General features: G+C 69.0%; 2 protein-coding genes across 4 annotated transcripts in view; one reads left to right on the forward strand and one right to left on the reverse strand.

Moving 5' to 3' along the window:
* CORO7 (coronin 7) overlaps positions 1-15,171 on the reverse strand; it is a 39,094-nt gene that overhangs the window by 877 nt on the left and 23,046 nt on the right. For all 3 annotated transcript variants that reach the window (XM_075515661.1, XM_075515662.1, XM_075515660.1), the window contains 15 exons: positions 3,861-3,915; positions 3,582-3,639; positions 3,339-3,484; positions 2,477-2,572; positions 2,275-2,397; positions 2,021-2,144; positions 1,753-1,928; positions 1,567-1,675; positions 1,380-1,466; positions 1,132-1,274; positions 941-1,045; positions 713-798; positions 486-627; positions 281-370; positions 64-180 (listed from right to left, as the gene is read on the reverse strand). In XM_075515661.1, the coding sequence (XP_075371776.1) occupies positions 64-180; positions 281-370; positions 486-627; positions 713-798; positions 941-1,045; positions 1,132-1,274; positions 1,380-1,466; positions 1,567-1,675; positions 1,753-1,928; positions 2,021-2,144; positions 2,275-2,397; positions 2,477-2,572; positions 3,339-3,484; positions 3,582-3,639; positions 3,861-3,915 (1,657 nt within the window). The remainder of the gene's footprint in view (positions 1-63; positions 181-280; positions 371-485; positions 628-712; positions 799-940; positions 1,046-1,131; positions 1,275-1,379; positions 1,467-1,566; positions 1,676-1,752; positions 1,929-2,020; positions 2,145-2,274; positions 2,398-2,476; positions 2,573-3,338; positions 3,485-3,581; positions 3,640-3,860; positions 3,916-15,171) is intronic.
* Positions 5,976-13,655, forward strand: VASN (vasorin). Its single transcript, XM_075515663.1, has 2 exons — positions 5,976-5,987; positions 11,012-13,655. Exon 2 carries the CDS (start codon positions 11,022-11,024, stop codon positions 13,038-13,040), a length of 2,019 nt encoding a protein of 672 aa, XP_075371778.1. The 5' UTR covers positions 5,976-5,987; positions 11,012-11,021; the 3' UTR covers positions 13,041-13,655.

Consider the following 15,171-nt stretch of genomic DNA (forward strand, 5'->3'; position numbering starts at 1 on the left):
ACTGAGAGGGGGTCCCCCACCTCCCATCCCCCCCCCAAACACAGCTGGGTCCCCGCCGCCTACCTTGACGCGTGGCACGCAGAAAGCCACCGGCTCGAGGGTGCTCTGCCCGAGGCGCAGCGCCCGGGCGATCTCCACCTCCCGCACCTCGCACACCGTTTTGGGCAGGAAGACGAAGCCCTGATGGGGCAGAGGCATGAGCGGGGCCTGCTGTGGGTCTGGCAGCGCAGGCAGTGGGGTCAGGGACAGGCAGCGTGGCCCCGGCAGGCCCCTCCTTTACCTTGTGGGGTTCGTTGGAGGTGAAGCTGTTGCACTCGAGGAAATAGGGGGGCTCGGGTGTTACCTCGTAGAGGAAGACTCTGGTGTCACCCTGGGGATGGAGCGAGATGGGGGCTGGCAGGGGGGTGCATGGAGGGTCCCTCTGCAATGTTGGGGTGCTGTAGGCAGGTCACCCCCCCCATTTTTTTGCAGAGGCAAGCCCTCACCTTGCCGGTGAGGAAGACAACACTGGTATCCTCATCGTAGAAGGGCAGAAGGGTGGACGGGGCCACGTCGAGGCCGAGGACAGACAAAGGTCCCTCGAGCAAAGCCTGCGCCCGGTACAGGAGGATCCTCCTCTCGCTGCGGCTGCGGGGAGGTGACAATGGGGGGGGCAGGGGCGGGCACGGTGTCCCTTGGGGACTCCTCCCGCGGTGTGTGTCCCCCTCTTTACCTATCGAAGCCGGACACCAGGAGGTAGTCGCCACCGCAAACCCAAACCAGGCGTGCTCCACGGCCCCCCTCAGGACCCGGACCCTCCTGCGTGGGGTGAAGGTCACCCTGCCTGCTCGGAGAGAGCTGGGGGTGCGGGCAGGTGCCCGCCGGGGGGGGGTTCCCCCCCCCGGCGGGCACCTGCCCGCACCCCCAGCTCTCCATCCCATCCCCACCACCGTGATCGTACCTGTTGAGGCTGAGGGCTGCGCCGAGGCTCATAGAGCCGTAACCGGCTGTCTTTGCTCACCGTCGCCAGCTTCTTCCCATCAGGGCTCCAGGCCAGGCTGAAGATCTGGGGAGAGAGATGGGGCGTCCCCTCTGTGTCCCCTACCTGGCTAAATGCACCCCTCGGGTGTCCCCAAGTGTGTCATCCCTTACCTGATCAGTGTGTCCCCGCAGGCACAAGGCTTCCCGCCCGCTGCTCAGCTCCCAGATCCGCACCGTCATGTCGTAGGAGGAGGAGACCAGGAGATCGGATGCCACAGGGTGGAAGCGGATGGAGTAGATCTTCTCCGTGTGACCTGGTAAGGGTGAGCGGTGCGTGGCCGTCCCCGTCTGCACCAAGATGGGGACACCGCCGGGCTGGCTTGTCCCCAGCGTGGGGTGCTCGGTGTGCCACCCCTCACCTCGGAGGACAGCTTCGGGCTCCCGCAGCGTCTCCCGCAGCCCTCCCTCGGGGATCCGCCACAGCCGGATCTTGGCGTCTTCACCCGCTGCGGCACCGAAACGGATGGGTAGTGGTTAAGCCAGTGACCTGGCGTGCCCAGTGCTGGGGAACAGCTTGGCACCCTCGCCCGGGGACGGCGTGCGTACCAACAGCAAGGCGCCGTGGGTCAAAGGGGTCCCAGGAGAGGTCGGCCACCGCCACGCCGTTCTGGATGGTGGGCACGGCCACGTCGGGGAGACGGCCCGGCTTGGAGACCTGGGGGAGAGAGCCAGGGGGTCACCCGCCTTGTGCCCACCGGCGCTGTGCCAGCCACCGCGCTGCGCCGGGCGTACCTCGAGGACAGCGATCTGGCCGCCAGCGGAGAGCAGGGGGAGGGCGACGCGCTGGTGGTTGGCGCAGAAGCCATCACACTCGCCCGGCGTGGTGAGGCTGAGCCCCCGCAGGTTGGTGAGGTGGGTGTCGCGGTGCAGCACCCTGCCCTGCGTGTGCCGGAAGCGGGAGCTGGGCCCTGGCGCAGGCGGGGGACAGGTGAGCGCCCCGGGTCCCCCCCTGGCATGGCCCTAGACGGGGGACACCGAGCCCGCCCCGCCGCCCGCTCACCCAAAATGCTCTGCAGCGACTTCTGGCTGGGGCTGCTGGCGAAGCCGCTGGAGGGGCCGGTGCTGGCCGAGAGGGAGGTGGCGGCGCTGCCCGGTGAGGACAGCGAGGAGTAGCTGCTGCCCTCCTACGGGAGAGAGAGCGGGTGGGCAGGGGGGGCCGGCGTCCCAGCCCTCCCCTTCCCTGTGGGACGAGAGCAGTGGGGACCCCATGACCCCTTGCCACCCCCGGCGCGCTCCCCGGCGCCCTGTGCTCACGCTCCGGTCGGCGTCGGCTTCGGTGGAGCTGGCGTCGGCTGCCTGCAGCTGGGTACAGGCGATGACGGGGGAGCTGAAGGTCTCCGTGGATCTCCGCGCGGGGTGCAGGCTCACCCTCCCCACCTGCCGGCGGGCAGAGCGGTGGGCGGTGGCAGTTCCGGGCGATGCCACCAGCAGGGACACCCCCCCAGGTGACACTGACCTGCTGGTTGTCCCCTGCCCACCAGGCCTGGGCACCGGTGGCCGGCAGCGTCCCGGCACAGTCGGGGAACAGATCCTCGTGGAAGTCCTGGATGGACTGTGGGAGAGGGGACGGGGTGAGGTGGGTGTCCTCAAAACCCTGCAGCCCCTGTCCTGCTCCCAGCTGGCACTGCCTGGCCTGGGGCACCCCCAGGCACCCCCGGCACCCCCAGGCATCCCTGGGCACCCCGGCCCCTCCAGCCGCAGAGCCCCGTCCCTGCGAGCTGTGTGCCGAAGCCTGTAGGTGTCAGACGCTGCCCGGCGTTGGGTGGCCTCGCGCACCCCTGAACGCAGCCAGCCTCCGAAAGAGCACCCAGCTCCCAGCATCACGGCTTGCAGCACCCAGCACCCCGCACCCCACCTCCAGCACCCAGCGCCCATGTTTCAGCACCCAGCATTCAGGTTCTGGCACTCAGGATCCTGCCTCCAGCACCCAGACTCTCAGCACCCAAATTTCAAAGTCTTTAAGCCACTTTAAGCACTCAGCATTCGGGATCTGGCACCCAGCACCCAGAACCCACTGCGCAACAGCACCCAGCAGGTAGCACCCAGCTTTCAGGATCCATTCTCCAGCACCCAGCATCTTGCATGCAGCACCCAGCTTCCCAAATCCAGCACCCAGCAAACCCAACCTACATTACCCACCATCAGCACCCAGGTTTCAGCCTCCAGCACCCAGGTTTCCCTCCTCTCCTGCTCCCCCCAGGCTGGGGACCGGGGTCCCCCTGCATCGGGTGCCCTTTGGCACCCGGTGCCGTTGAGGTGGCACCCATAAGATGGCACCAGGGGCCCGTGACACAGTGCCACCCGCAGCCCCCACTTACCTTGCGTGGCACCAGGTAGCTGACGGGGACGAGGGCGGTGTCGGTGAGCTGCAGGACGCGGAGCACCTCGCAGGCCATGACGTCCAGGGCCAGGCGCGGCACGGCGGCCAGGCCCCGCGTGCCGCCCTCCGTCCGGCACTGGGTCACTGGGGGACGGGCAGGGCAGGCGTGGGGCAGGCAGCGCCGGCAGGGGCGAGGCCCCCGGGGCTGCCGGCACCCTGGCGCGGGACGTATCCTGCTTACCCTGGGTGAGCGCCGGCTGCGCGGGTGCCACCTCGAAGCAGTACAGGAGGTTTTCTCCCTGGAAGAGAGGTGGAGGGGACGGGGCATGAGCGGGGCTGTGGGGAGCACCCCACCGCACTCTGCTGCGCCCTCCTGCGCCCCACCGCACCCACATGCACCCCGCTGGATCTCGCTACACCCCCCTGCACCATTCTGTATTCTCCTACACCCCGCCGCACCCACATGCACCCAGCTGCGTTGTCCCGCACCCCGCTGCACCCCGCTGCCGTGGGACCTCACCTTCCCCGCCAACACCAGCAGCCCCGTGTCGGCGTCGTACAGCGGGATGGCCGCCCTGCAAGGGAAGGAGGGTGCTGAGCCGGGGGCACCCGTCGGCGCAGCACCCGGGGCCGCAGGGCCAGATCCTGCACCCTCCCCCACTGGTGCGCACCCCAGACCCCCTCCTGGGGAAGCGCGGGGCAGGATCAGGCCCTGCCTATGGCAGGAGGGCAGCGCCGGTGCCGGGGGGTGCCCTCGGCGTGCCGGGCTGCTCCCCTGACTTACAGCTCCCCACGGCACGACCCTCGCCGTCCCACCCCGGGGTGACGGGTTTGCAGCGGAACGGCACCACCGGCCGCTTCCAGCCCTGGACGCGTGGTGCTCGCCACAAAGCCGTGCCCGGCCGCAGGGCGTCCCCCTCCCAGCCCCGCACCCTGTGCGATGGCACCCGGCCCCACTCGGGGAAGCCGCTGGCACCCGTAGGGGAGCCCCGGGGCTGGCCGGGCCAGCTCGGCCAGTTTGGGACGGGCACGTGGCACACCCCGGCACGCCGCCTGCCTCACCCGGCACCTGCCGTGCCAGCCGGCCCCGGGAGTGCCCTGTGGCCGGGGCTGTGCCAGCTGGAGCGTGTCCCTGCTCCTCGTCCTGCACCCTGTCCCAGCCTGCGGCCGGGGGGTGCTCGGTGGCCGGAGGGGACCGTGCCTGGGGGGGCCCTTGGTGGCTGGAGGGGATGGCGGTCAGGGGATGGCCAGAGGGGGACCATGGCTGCGGGGATGCTCGGTGGCTGGAGGGGACGATGACCAAGGGGATGCTTGGTGGCCAGAGGGGACCACGAGCAGGGCAATACCCGGCGGCTGGAGGGGACGGCGGTGACCGAGCCACCTCTCTGCCTTCCCTCGGCAGGGGCGGAGGAGGCAGCTCTGAAGAAAACAAAGGGACAATCTGTTCCTTTCGGGTTGACGTTTCTGTGGCTGTGCCGAGGGCAGGGAGCCGTGCCGTGCCAGCATTTTACACCGAACGACTTTGAGGAAATATGGCAAAACGAAGGCTGTGCTGCGCTCCCGTCCCAGCCCCGGCAGCTCCCCATGGCAGGGACACCCCGTGACAGGGACACCCTGGTGCTGCGGCGAGTCGTCACAGGGTGGCTGGGCAGCACAAGGGACGGCCGCGGCCAGTACGGCACGGTCCTGCCCCAGGACTGTTGGCACAATGTAGGCAAACACCGCCAGGGTGGCCGTGGCAGGCACCGGGGTCCCCTGCCCGGCTGCGGTCACCGTCGCCAGCACTGCCGCCACCGCCGGGGCCCAGGGCTGGGACAAGGGCACCCTGGGTGCCTGGTTGTCCCAGCCCGGCCCGTGCCGTCCTCGTGGTGCCGAATGGGGAACGTTGGCCTGCGGCACTCGGCACAGCTCTGCTGTCACCGGGGCATGGGGGCAGCCCTGCGAGGGCCACCCGCTGCCCCCTTGTCCCCCAGCAGACGGTGGCAGGGGCTCTGCGGATGGCAGGGGCTCGGGGGTACCGGGGTACCAGGGCACTGGGGCCCATGGGTGCTGGGGTCCCCAGCTACCCTGGCTACACTGGATACGGGGGTCCCTGGGGGTGCCGAGGACGCCCAGCCCCTGGTGTTACCCGGGTGCCAGGGGTGCCGTGGATGCGAGGGAGACACCTGTGCCCGCACCTACTCCTGTACCCACCCTGCACCTACGTGAATGCACGCCGGGGGTGTGGGATCCCGGCTGCCCCGGCCCCAGGGCTGCTGGAGGTCCCGGGGGGCCCTGGAGGGTTCTGGGGGTCCCGGAGCTGCCGGGAGTCCCGGGGGTCCCAGTGACCCTGGGGGCTCCTGCAGCTGCCGGGGCCCCGGAGGTCCGGTGGAGTCCCGGGGGTCCCGGGGGCCCCGCGCCCCGCCGGGCCCCAGGTGCGCAGGGGGCGGAGCCTTGGGGCAGCCGTGCCCCACCCCTCCTCCCCTGTCCCCTGCAGCCAATGGGAAGGCGGCGGGAGGGCAGGCTCCGCCCCCGCGCTTTTAAAGCCGCCCCCCGCGCCGGGCGCCGCCAGAGAGGGGAGCGCCCGCCCGGCCGCCGGCTGCCGCCGCCATGGACTGACCGCCCGCCCGCCCGCCCGCCCGCCCGGCCTCCCCCCCGGCCCGCCCCGGTGAGTCCCGCGTCCCCGGGCGCCGCTGCCCCGGCCCTCCCCTCGCCGCGGGGCCGGGGGCTCGTGGGGCGGCGGCCGGCGGGCGGGAGGGGACTCCGCTGGGCACCCGGGGGGGGTGGCGGGGCCGAGGGGGCCCGGCGGGCCTCGGCTGGGCCACGGGGCACCCAGGGCCGGCTGCCCTCCCCGGGTGACGGGGTGTCACCCGGGCCTCGGCTGCAGGCAGGGCGCCCGGGGGCAGCACCTCGCTCCAGGCCTTGGCTGGGGGTCGGCGTGCCGTGCTCCCCCCGAGGCCTTGGCTGACCCGGGGGGGCACCCGGCCGTCCCCCGCCTGGGCTGGTGACGAGGCCTCGGCCGGGCTGGGGTGACGGCACTGCGGCGGGCAGGGACGAGGGTGTGGGCAGGGCCCCGGGTCCCCTGTCCCTTGCCTGCGCCTATCCTGCCATGGGACGTGCCGGGGTCTGGCCTGGAGACCTCGGCCCGGTGCTGCTCCTGTCACGGGGAAGGGACTAATGTGGAGCCCGGCTCCCTCCAGCTGTGGCCGGGTGGCTGCGACCCACCCTGCCGGCAGCAGAGCCCCAGGACCCACACGGGACCGGCATGGTCCTGGGCTGATCCCGTGCTCGCCCTGTCCCGGCAGACGTGGCAGCAGGGCTCGCCCTTTGGGGTCAGGCAGAGGTGGGAGCTGCTGGCAGCGGTGTCCACCACCACCCTCCTGAGCGGAGGGCTCGGCGGGGTGGGGTTTGGCTGCCCTGGCCCTGCCTGTCCTCGGGGGCCAGCGTCCCGGTTGCTGACCCACTACTGCGGGGCCAGACGGGGTCCCCGGGCAGTGCCGGCGGGGGTTTCCTCCCCGGCTGGTGCGGAGGGACGCGTGCCAGCCGGGCCACCGGCCAGCCTGACTGCCAGCTGGCGGGGATGCCCCACTGCCTCTCCTGCCGCCAGCTCCCTGCGCACTTCATCGTCACCCGGCGTGCGTTGTGGGGATGCTGGCCCCTGTCACCCTCTCTGGGTGTGACTTTGGGGTAAGTGTTCCTTGCCTGGCTCCCTCCTGGGCCGGCAGCTGCTACAAGAGCCAGCGCATCCCAGCGGAGAGGGGCTCCAAGAGGGCTCCAAGACCCCTCTTCCCAACCAAAAAACCCCACTCGCGTCCTCCCCCACACCCACTCCTGCTGACGTGCACCACACCGGCAGGTCTCATCCTGCTGGGAGCGGGGTGGCTGGACTGGCCTGACCCAGCCAGGCCACGCTGCTGCCCACACGGTGCTGGGCAGTGCCGCCGTCAAGGATGACACTAATTACTATTTTTCCCCGCACCACGCCAAGGCCGAGTGGCCTCACCGGGTGGCCCTGACGCAAGCGCTGCCTGCCCGGCTGGCTCTGCTGGCGGGACGCGGCAGGAGGAAGCGCTCGGGGACAGCCGCGGCCGCCCCAGTCACGCTGTAGGAATTTGCCCGTGCTGCCAGGGCTGCGCGTGGCAGCATCGCCGGCCTCCTCCCAACCTCTGCCGGTGTTCAGGCTCCTCTGGAGGTGGTTTGGCTGCCGGTAAAGCGGCTCTGCTGGTTTTTCTCCTTGCCGGCACCTGAGCCCGGGAGCGCAGCCGGGTCAAAGGGGCAGGAGTGGGACCGAGGGGCCAGTGAGCGCCCCAGGGAATGCAATAACCAGGCCTGCATTCCTCCGGGGCTGCTGCGGAAACTTTAATTAAAAAGGGAGGGGAGCCCAGGAGGAGGTGGGAGCTGCGGCGGCGCAGGGTGGGTTGAAGGGGAGGAGGATTAAGGGCTTAATCCTGCGTTCCCCCCCGGCTGGGTCTGGGGAGGGGGCACGTGCTGACATGGGCTTGTTTTGGGGGGGCGCGTAAGGGAGGGGAGCAGCGCATGCGTCCCACCCGGCGAAGGTACTGTGTCCCTCCCTGCGGTAACGGGGACAGAGCCCAGGGCCCGGCTTCGTGCAGGGCCCCCGTCCTGCCTGCAGCAGTGCCCACTGGCCGAGGAGGCAGCCCCCCGGCTTGGCTGCCTGCCGGCAACAACGGTGGCTTTGTTCGGTCGCGGGGCCTCGCTTGCTGATGCGGGAAGGGACATCCCGGCTGTACCGGGTTCCCCCGGGAGAACGGCCGTGTCCCTGAGCGGTGGTGAAGGGCAGGGACCCCCGGGAGGGCTCCTCCGGCCCTTCCCACGCAGGTGTCACCCTGCGGCACGGGGACGGCCTCGTCCTTAAAACATGTGGCGGGTGTGAAGTGGGGCGTCCCCTGCTGAGTCTCTCGCCCTGGGCAGGCAGCAGGACAGCCCGGCACGGGGGGCTGCAGGCAGGGAGGGGGGACACGGTGCTCCCGCTCCAGCAGGCTGGCAGGGAAAGGCTGAGCCGGGACTGGGGGAATCCGAGCCCAGATCCTCCCCGCAGCCGGAAAATATGAATAATTCGGCAAATATCTGCGGTGCAGGCGCGGGGGAGCCCAGCCAAGGCAGCAGCAGGCCGCTGGCAGGGCGGTCCTAACACCTCCAGCAGAACTGGGGCCCCCTCTCCGCCCTTGGGGACCCCCCAGGACCTGGGGAGGCTGTTCCCCTGCCCCCTATTTCGGAGGGGCGAGCACCCCAGCGAGCCTGGGCGGGGTTAACCCCTCACTGCCTTGAAATAGCATCAGGGCGCGAGGGCGGGATGCCGGCGTGTGCCGGCAGAGCGGGGTGATGCCGAGGGAGAGGTGGCGGAGGCGTGCGGGTGGAGCAACCGTGCCGGCCTGCCCGGCGCTCGTGGCGAGGCGGGGATGCGCGGCCGTGGCCGCCACCAGGCCAGCCGAACCTGCCCGGAGCGGGGAGCCTGGCAGGCGGGGAGGGGAGGAAATGCCAGCGTAATTAAAGGGACGAGAGAGACTTGGAGTCAGCAGCTGGTTGCAGCACGGGACACGTCAGCGAAACCCGACCCTGGCATTGCAAAACCAGCCCCGGCCTCGCCAGCCTCCCGCAGGCCTGGCCGGGCTCCGGTGCCCACCCGGGCGGCCTGGCACGGTGGCGGCACCGCGGGCATGCCCGGCACCCTGCGCCCAGGGCTTTGCCCGCCGGCCAGCACCCTCCTGCTGCTGGAGCCCCCTCGAGGGCTGGCGCTGCGGTGAGGGGTGCCGGGTCTGCCCCCAGCCCCCTTAGCCCCAAAAAGCACTTCACAAGGGCTCCGTGATGCTTTTGCGGCTCTGCTTGGTCCTCGCGCCGGGCACCGATGGCTTGGCCGTGATGTGGGGGTGTGGTGGGACCCAGCATCAGCGAGGGGGCTGGGGGCTGAGCCGGGGGTGCCGGGGAGGGGTGGGGATTTGGTGACAGTGACCCCTTGGACGTGGCACAGCTCCTCCCTGGCGTCGAGGGCGGGGGGGGGGGGGGGGGGCTGACGGCACGGGTCACGGCGGGGCAGGGCCACTCGGGCCAAGTGACTCAGGCAGCTGCGGTGACCCTGCCCAGTGGCGCGGGTGCACCCCGCCCTTGGGTGCACCCCACCCTGGGGGGGTCCACCCGGGGAAGAGGCGAGGAGCCAGCCGCCACGTTAACTCTGTCCGGCTGTGGGCGAGCACCCGTACCTCTGTAGCGTGGGGGGGGCCGCTAGCCGGGGAGGCACCGGGACACACACACAGCACGGATCCAGTCCGCAGCCGCCGGTGCAGGATGTGGTGTCCCTGCACCGGACAGGGCCCCCCACGGTGGAGGGGCGGCCGGGGCAGGCGGCACGTGCTGCTGCACGACCCGGCAGCCCCCCGCACACGGCGGGGGCCCCTTGCGAGCTGCAGGGGGGGGTTGCCTGGAGCTATGAACAGCTCGGAGCAGGGGAGGAGGTGGCGATGGCCGGGGCTGGGAAAGGGGCTGGCAGGGCAGGGTGCTGGTGGCACCCTGCCCGAGGACCCCCCTCCGTGCCCCTGAGATGGAGTAGCAGGAGACATCGGGTCCCTGGCCCAGCCCCAGGTCCCGCTGCCACCCCCATGACCGGTGCTAATTAAGAGTGTCATTAAAAGGGCTGAAAGATGGGGTTGAGAGAGGAGCCAGGCGCCTCTGAAGCAAGGGCATCGGCCGGGGCACCCGCGGGGGGCTGGGGCAGGGGTGGTTACAGCCTCGCTCACCCCAAGAGCATCCTCTCCTCCATCCCGGTCTCCGTCCCTGAGGGATGAGGATGCCGCCCAGGGTGCTGTGCTGGGTCTCCGGGGTGTCAGCAGGAAGGGGAACAGCAAGGTGACCCATGGCCCCCAGGGGACAGGAGCTGGCTCAGGGGCGAGTACGAGCCCTGGGACTCCGTGGGGACGCAGCCGTCTCTGAAGGGCACAGGAGGGACCTGTGGGGCAGGGGAGCACCTGGCTCCTTTGGCCCCACAGCCTGTGCCCAGGCCACCCCACAGTGGGGGCCACCTCTGGGTTCCCCTGAGGGGATTGCTACCGCTGGCGATCTGAGCAGGAGCAGACCCCGTGGGCGCAGCTGCCGGGATTGCGGCACAAGCAAAGGGTTAAGCGGTGCTCGGTGTGCCGGGAAGGCCCGCCAGGCTCCCACCCCCTCCCCTGGCTCCCAAGCCGTGCCTCCGCTCCGCGTCCCCCATGTTTGATTTGCACCCTGCTGAGAGCAGCCGGGCAGGTAGGGGCCCTTGCCCTGCCATGTACCCGGGTCTCGGTGCCCCACCGGAGACGGTACCAAGAGGCCAGGCCAAAGCCGGTGGGACACGTCTCATGGTAGAGCCTGGGGTGCACAAAGGTACCACGTCCCTAAATCCTGGGGCATCCGTGGAGGGGGAGAGCGTGGGGCTGGGGTGGGCAGCCCATGTGCCGCTTCGCTCTCGGCGGCTCTGTCCCGGGCCGGAGCTGCACAGAGGCGGCAGGAGCCTGGCGGGGACTTTCCCAGTCCCTTTGGGGTCGGAGGGGACCCGGGCAGGGCACGGGGAGATGGCTCTCACACCCCAGCAGCGGTGCAGGGGTAGCAGTGGGGGGTCTGAGGCACCCCACAGCCCTGCTAGCCTGGGGTTCCCCCCGGGCAGGGCCTGGCCCCTAACCTTGGCTGGGTTTCTCTCTCCCGCAGAGCTGACACCATGAACCAGCTGATCCTCTGCACGCTGCTTCTCTTGGCCCCCGCGGAGCTGGCTGGGGCATGTCCCACAGGCTGCCAGTGCCAAGACCCCAAGACCATCCTATGCGCAGCCAGACGGGGCCACACCGTGCCTCGGGGGCTGCCCCCCAACACCCTCTCCCTCTACGTCTTTGAGAACGGTATCACAATGCTCAGCGAGGACAGCTTTGCGGGCCTGCCCGCCCTCCAGCTCCTGGACCTCTCACAAAACAAGATCACTAGCATCCAGAAAAACATCTTCCAGCCCCTGACGGAGCTCGTCAACTTGGACCTGTCCTCCAACCAGCTGCAGGAGATCACCAACGAGACCTTCCACGGGCTGCGGCTGCTGGAGCGGCTCTACCTGCAGAGGAACAGGATCCAGCACATCCATGCTGCTGCCTTCGACACGCTAGAGAACCTGCTGGAGCTGAAGCTGCAGAACAACCAGCTCTGGGCCGTGCCCCCCCTTGACCTGCCCAACCTCCTGCTGCTGGACATCAGCTGGAACAAGATCCCCGCCATTGCACCAGGGGCCTTCCACGCCGTCAACATCGAGTCCCTGAAGATCGCGGGGCTGGGCCTGACGAGCTTAAACGAGGAGCTCTTCCAGGTCCAGAACAACCTCCACGAGCTGGACGTCTCCGACAACCTGCTGGAGCGCGTCCCGGCGGTGCTGCGGCGGCTGGGGAGCCTCACCAAGCTCAGCCTGGCTGGCAACGCCCGCATCTCCCAGCTGCCGGCGGAGGACTTCCACAACCTTCACAACCTCCAGGAGCTGGACATCAGCAACCTCAACATCAACACCATCCCTCGGGATTTCGCCAGCTTCTTCCCCAGGCTGCGGGCCGTGACGGCCGCCGGCAACCCCTTCAACTGCATCTGCCAGATGAGCTGGCTGGTGCAGTGGGTGAACGCCAGCAGTGTGGTCCTCCGGCGGCCCGAGGAGACGCGCTGCCACTTCCCCCCCAAAAACTCTGGCAAGCTCCTCCACCACCTGCAGTACGCCGACTTCGGCTGCCCTACCACCACCACCACCACCCCCCCCACCACTCCGCGCACCACCACGCTGCCGCCGCCCGCGCCGCTCCCCACCAGCAGCCGCCCGGTGCCGCAGCCCAGCACCGCCGCTCCCACCCTGGGGGCCAGGGCCCCCCAGGACAGCTCCACGCTGGTGCCCTTCAGCGGCCCCCCGGCCCCCACCAGCCCCCCGCCGCCCATCTGTCCCCCTCGCACGTGTCTGAATGGCGGCACCTGCCACCTGGGTGCTCAAAACCACCTGGAGTGCCTGTGCCCGGACGGTTTCACCGGGGCGTACTGCCAGGCGGAGGTGAGGGGGACGACGCCGTCGCCGGCCACGCAGGCCCCGCCGCCCGGCCGGCGGATCAGCATTGCGCAGGTCAGCAGCACCTCCCTCAAAGTGGACTTGCAGAACTACGTCCAGTCCAAAGCGCAGCTGAAGGGCATCCGCTTGAGCTACCGAAATCTCTCCGGGCCGGACAAGCGGACGGTGATGCTGCGTTTGCCGGCTTCGCTCTCCGAGTACACGGTGCGGGCGCTGAAGCCCAACTGCACCTACCGCGTCTGCATCGGGCCCCTGGGGGAGAAGGTCTCCAAGGAGGAGCACTGCGCTGAGGCGCAGACCTTGCCGGTGAGCCACCAGCAGCACTCCCCCGTCACCCAGAGCAAGGACAGCAACCTGGCCCTGATGATCGTCCCCGCGCTGGCCGCCGTGCTGCTGCTGGTGGTGGTGGTGACCGCCAGCACGTACTACCGCCGGCACCGCCGGGCAAAGGCGCACGCCGGCACCGGGGTGGACGCCAGCCCGCTGGAGCTGGAAGGGGTGAAAGCCTGCCTGGAAAACGGGGATTTGAGCAGCCACGGCTGCAAGGTGCCAGAGGCGGCGATGCTTTCCGGCGGCTCCGAGTGCGAGGTCCCACTCATGCAGTCGCACTACCCCAGCAACAACAACACCCCAGGGCTCAAACCCTCCTATTTCTGAGCCGGGCGGGGCGGGGCTGCCGGGCGAGGGGAGCCCCGGACAGATGAGGGTCGAGCTCCAGCGGCGGCACCAGGCCGTGTCCCTCCGGGGCAAGGAACGGCGAGGAGTTAACCGAAAAAAGGCAGAAAGACCCAAAACCCGTAACGTGCAATTTCCGAGAGGCTGCCAAGCTTCGGGAGGAGACACTAATTTTACCGCTCAGTGCCTTGATTTCTGTGACTCTACGTAGAACGTGGGTAGGGAAAGAGAGGGGGTTTGGGTTTTTAATTTGGGGTTTGGGTGGGCTTTTTTTAGCTACTGCTAAAAAGAAAGCTGCCGGTGCCTCGGCTAAGGGACGTCCACGTGCTGGTAACAAGGGTCCTTTAGCAGAGCACGGCCCGTGACTCTCAACTCCCTGGAAGCTGATGTGAGCAATAAGGCCCGGCCGGGGTGCTGGGACCCTCGGGACCCCCGGGCCAAAGGAAGGGCCGAGCAGGCAAACCAGGAATTGAAGCTTTAAGAACTCGGAGAGAATATTTATACACGGTTATTTCCCATTTCTTCTGGGAAAACTTTTTTTTTTCTAGTACAGGTTTGTGTACATCTCTTTTGTAAGGCAGACCAGAAAGGTGTCTTTTTGTAAAAAAAAAAAAAGAAAAAAAAATTAAAATAACAACAATGAAAACCTCTGCGCAGTCCTGAGCGCTTTTGCAGGTGCTGCCCATCTTGCGGGCAGGGTGTGGGCAGCCTGGCGTGTCCCCCGCAGAGGAGCGGGAAGGTCAGCCTGTCCTCCCGTAGTTGTTGGTGTGTTGGCAAGCGCCGGGATGAGTCAGGGCGATGGAAGGGGGGATTTTTCCCGACTCTGGGCGGCGGCGCTGGGGAGGCTTCACCCCCACCGCGCTGCCCCCACCGCAGGCGCTGAGGAGGTGTTCCCAAAACAGAGGCCACGGGTTTCGAATCAGCCCCTGCCCTGCGCATCATCCCCCTTACTTCATCCCTGCCTGCCTGCCAGATGGCTCCGGGGCCAGCTGCGGGACAAACAGCCCAGCCCAACCTCCCGAACCTCCTGCCGTCACCCCCGGCGGCACCGGGACCCCCAAAGTGCCCGTGACAAGTGTCAGCCTGCTCGGTCCCCCCAAACCGGGGGCTGGAGTCAGAGCCGAGGCTCGGGGCCCCTGCGGTGAGCCCCCACCGCCCGGCCCCGGGAACAGCCGGTTTCGTGCGCTGGCCCCGGCGGGGAGGGCTGGGAGCCGGCGCTCGGCAGGTTCCCGCTGCCAAGTGGTTTCTGCTCCAACCCTCTGGTTTTAATCGTTTTCCAATCCTTTATCTTTCGGGCTGGAATTTTCCAGGTTGGGGCCCTGCCCGCCGAGGTGTGTTTGATTTGGAGAGAATGAGCGAAAGCGGGCTGAAGCGCCGCGGCCGCCGCCAGCGGAGCCGAGGGTCACCGCCGTGCTGCGCGAGCTGCTGGCCGCACCGGGGCCGGCGGCTCTTCAGGAGGCACCGCTCTGCCGCAGGATACGGCCCTGACCCCGCAAGCGCCCCGGCCCTGCTTGACCGGGGCCGGCAGCGGGAGGGAGCGGCTCTGGATGCAATTAGGGGTGCGGGGCGGCGGCGGGGGCCGTCTGGCGCAGCCCCCCCGGCTCCCAGGTGGGCTTCCGGCAGGGCTGGCTCCCATTAGGGCCGGCGCAGCAGCAGGAGGGGCCCCTCGCCGGCGCGATGGCCACGCTCGCCCGCTCAAAGGGCCCATTGTGGTCCTCTCCCCACAGATTTTTCAAATTAACATCCCAAATTCCTCCGAAAATTGCTGCTGTGTAAATATTTTCACTGCAAGCTTTGTATATTTTCCAGCCCCGTGAGGAGGAGAGAAGAAAAGTCCCCAGCGGAGCTGTGGCCTCGCGCTGGGTGCCTCCGGCCGGCTGCTGCTGCAGCCCCCCGAGCCCGGCCGGGCGCAGCGTCAGTCCCGGCGTGTCCCCTTGCGCCCCAGGCCCTGGCACCAGGCTGCAAGGGACCGGCAGCAGGGACCTCGCAGGGGCCCTCGAGCCCCTTCCCTCCTGGCCCCTCACTTTCCCTCCTGCTGCTTGGCTTCATGACGTGCCCTCCCCCTAACGAAGCTATTATTTTCCCCGTTTGCAATTAGCTGGAGGTTTGCAAG

Source organism: Mycteria americana, chromosome 12 (genome assembly GCF_035582795.1).
Source record: "Mycteria americana isolate JAX WOST 10 ecotype Jacksonville Zoo and Gardens chromosome 12, USCA_MyAme_1.0, whole genome shotgun sequence".
NCBI classification, from domain to species: Eukaryota; Metazoa; Chordata; class Aves; order Ciconiiformes; family Ciconiidae; genus Mycteria; species Mycteria americana.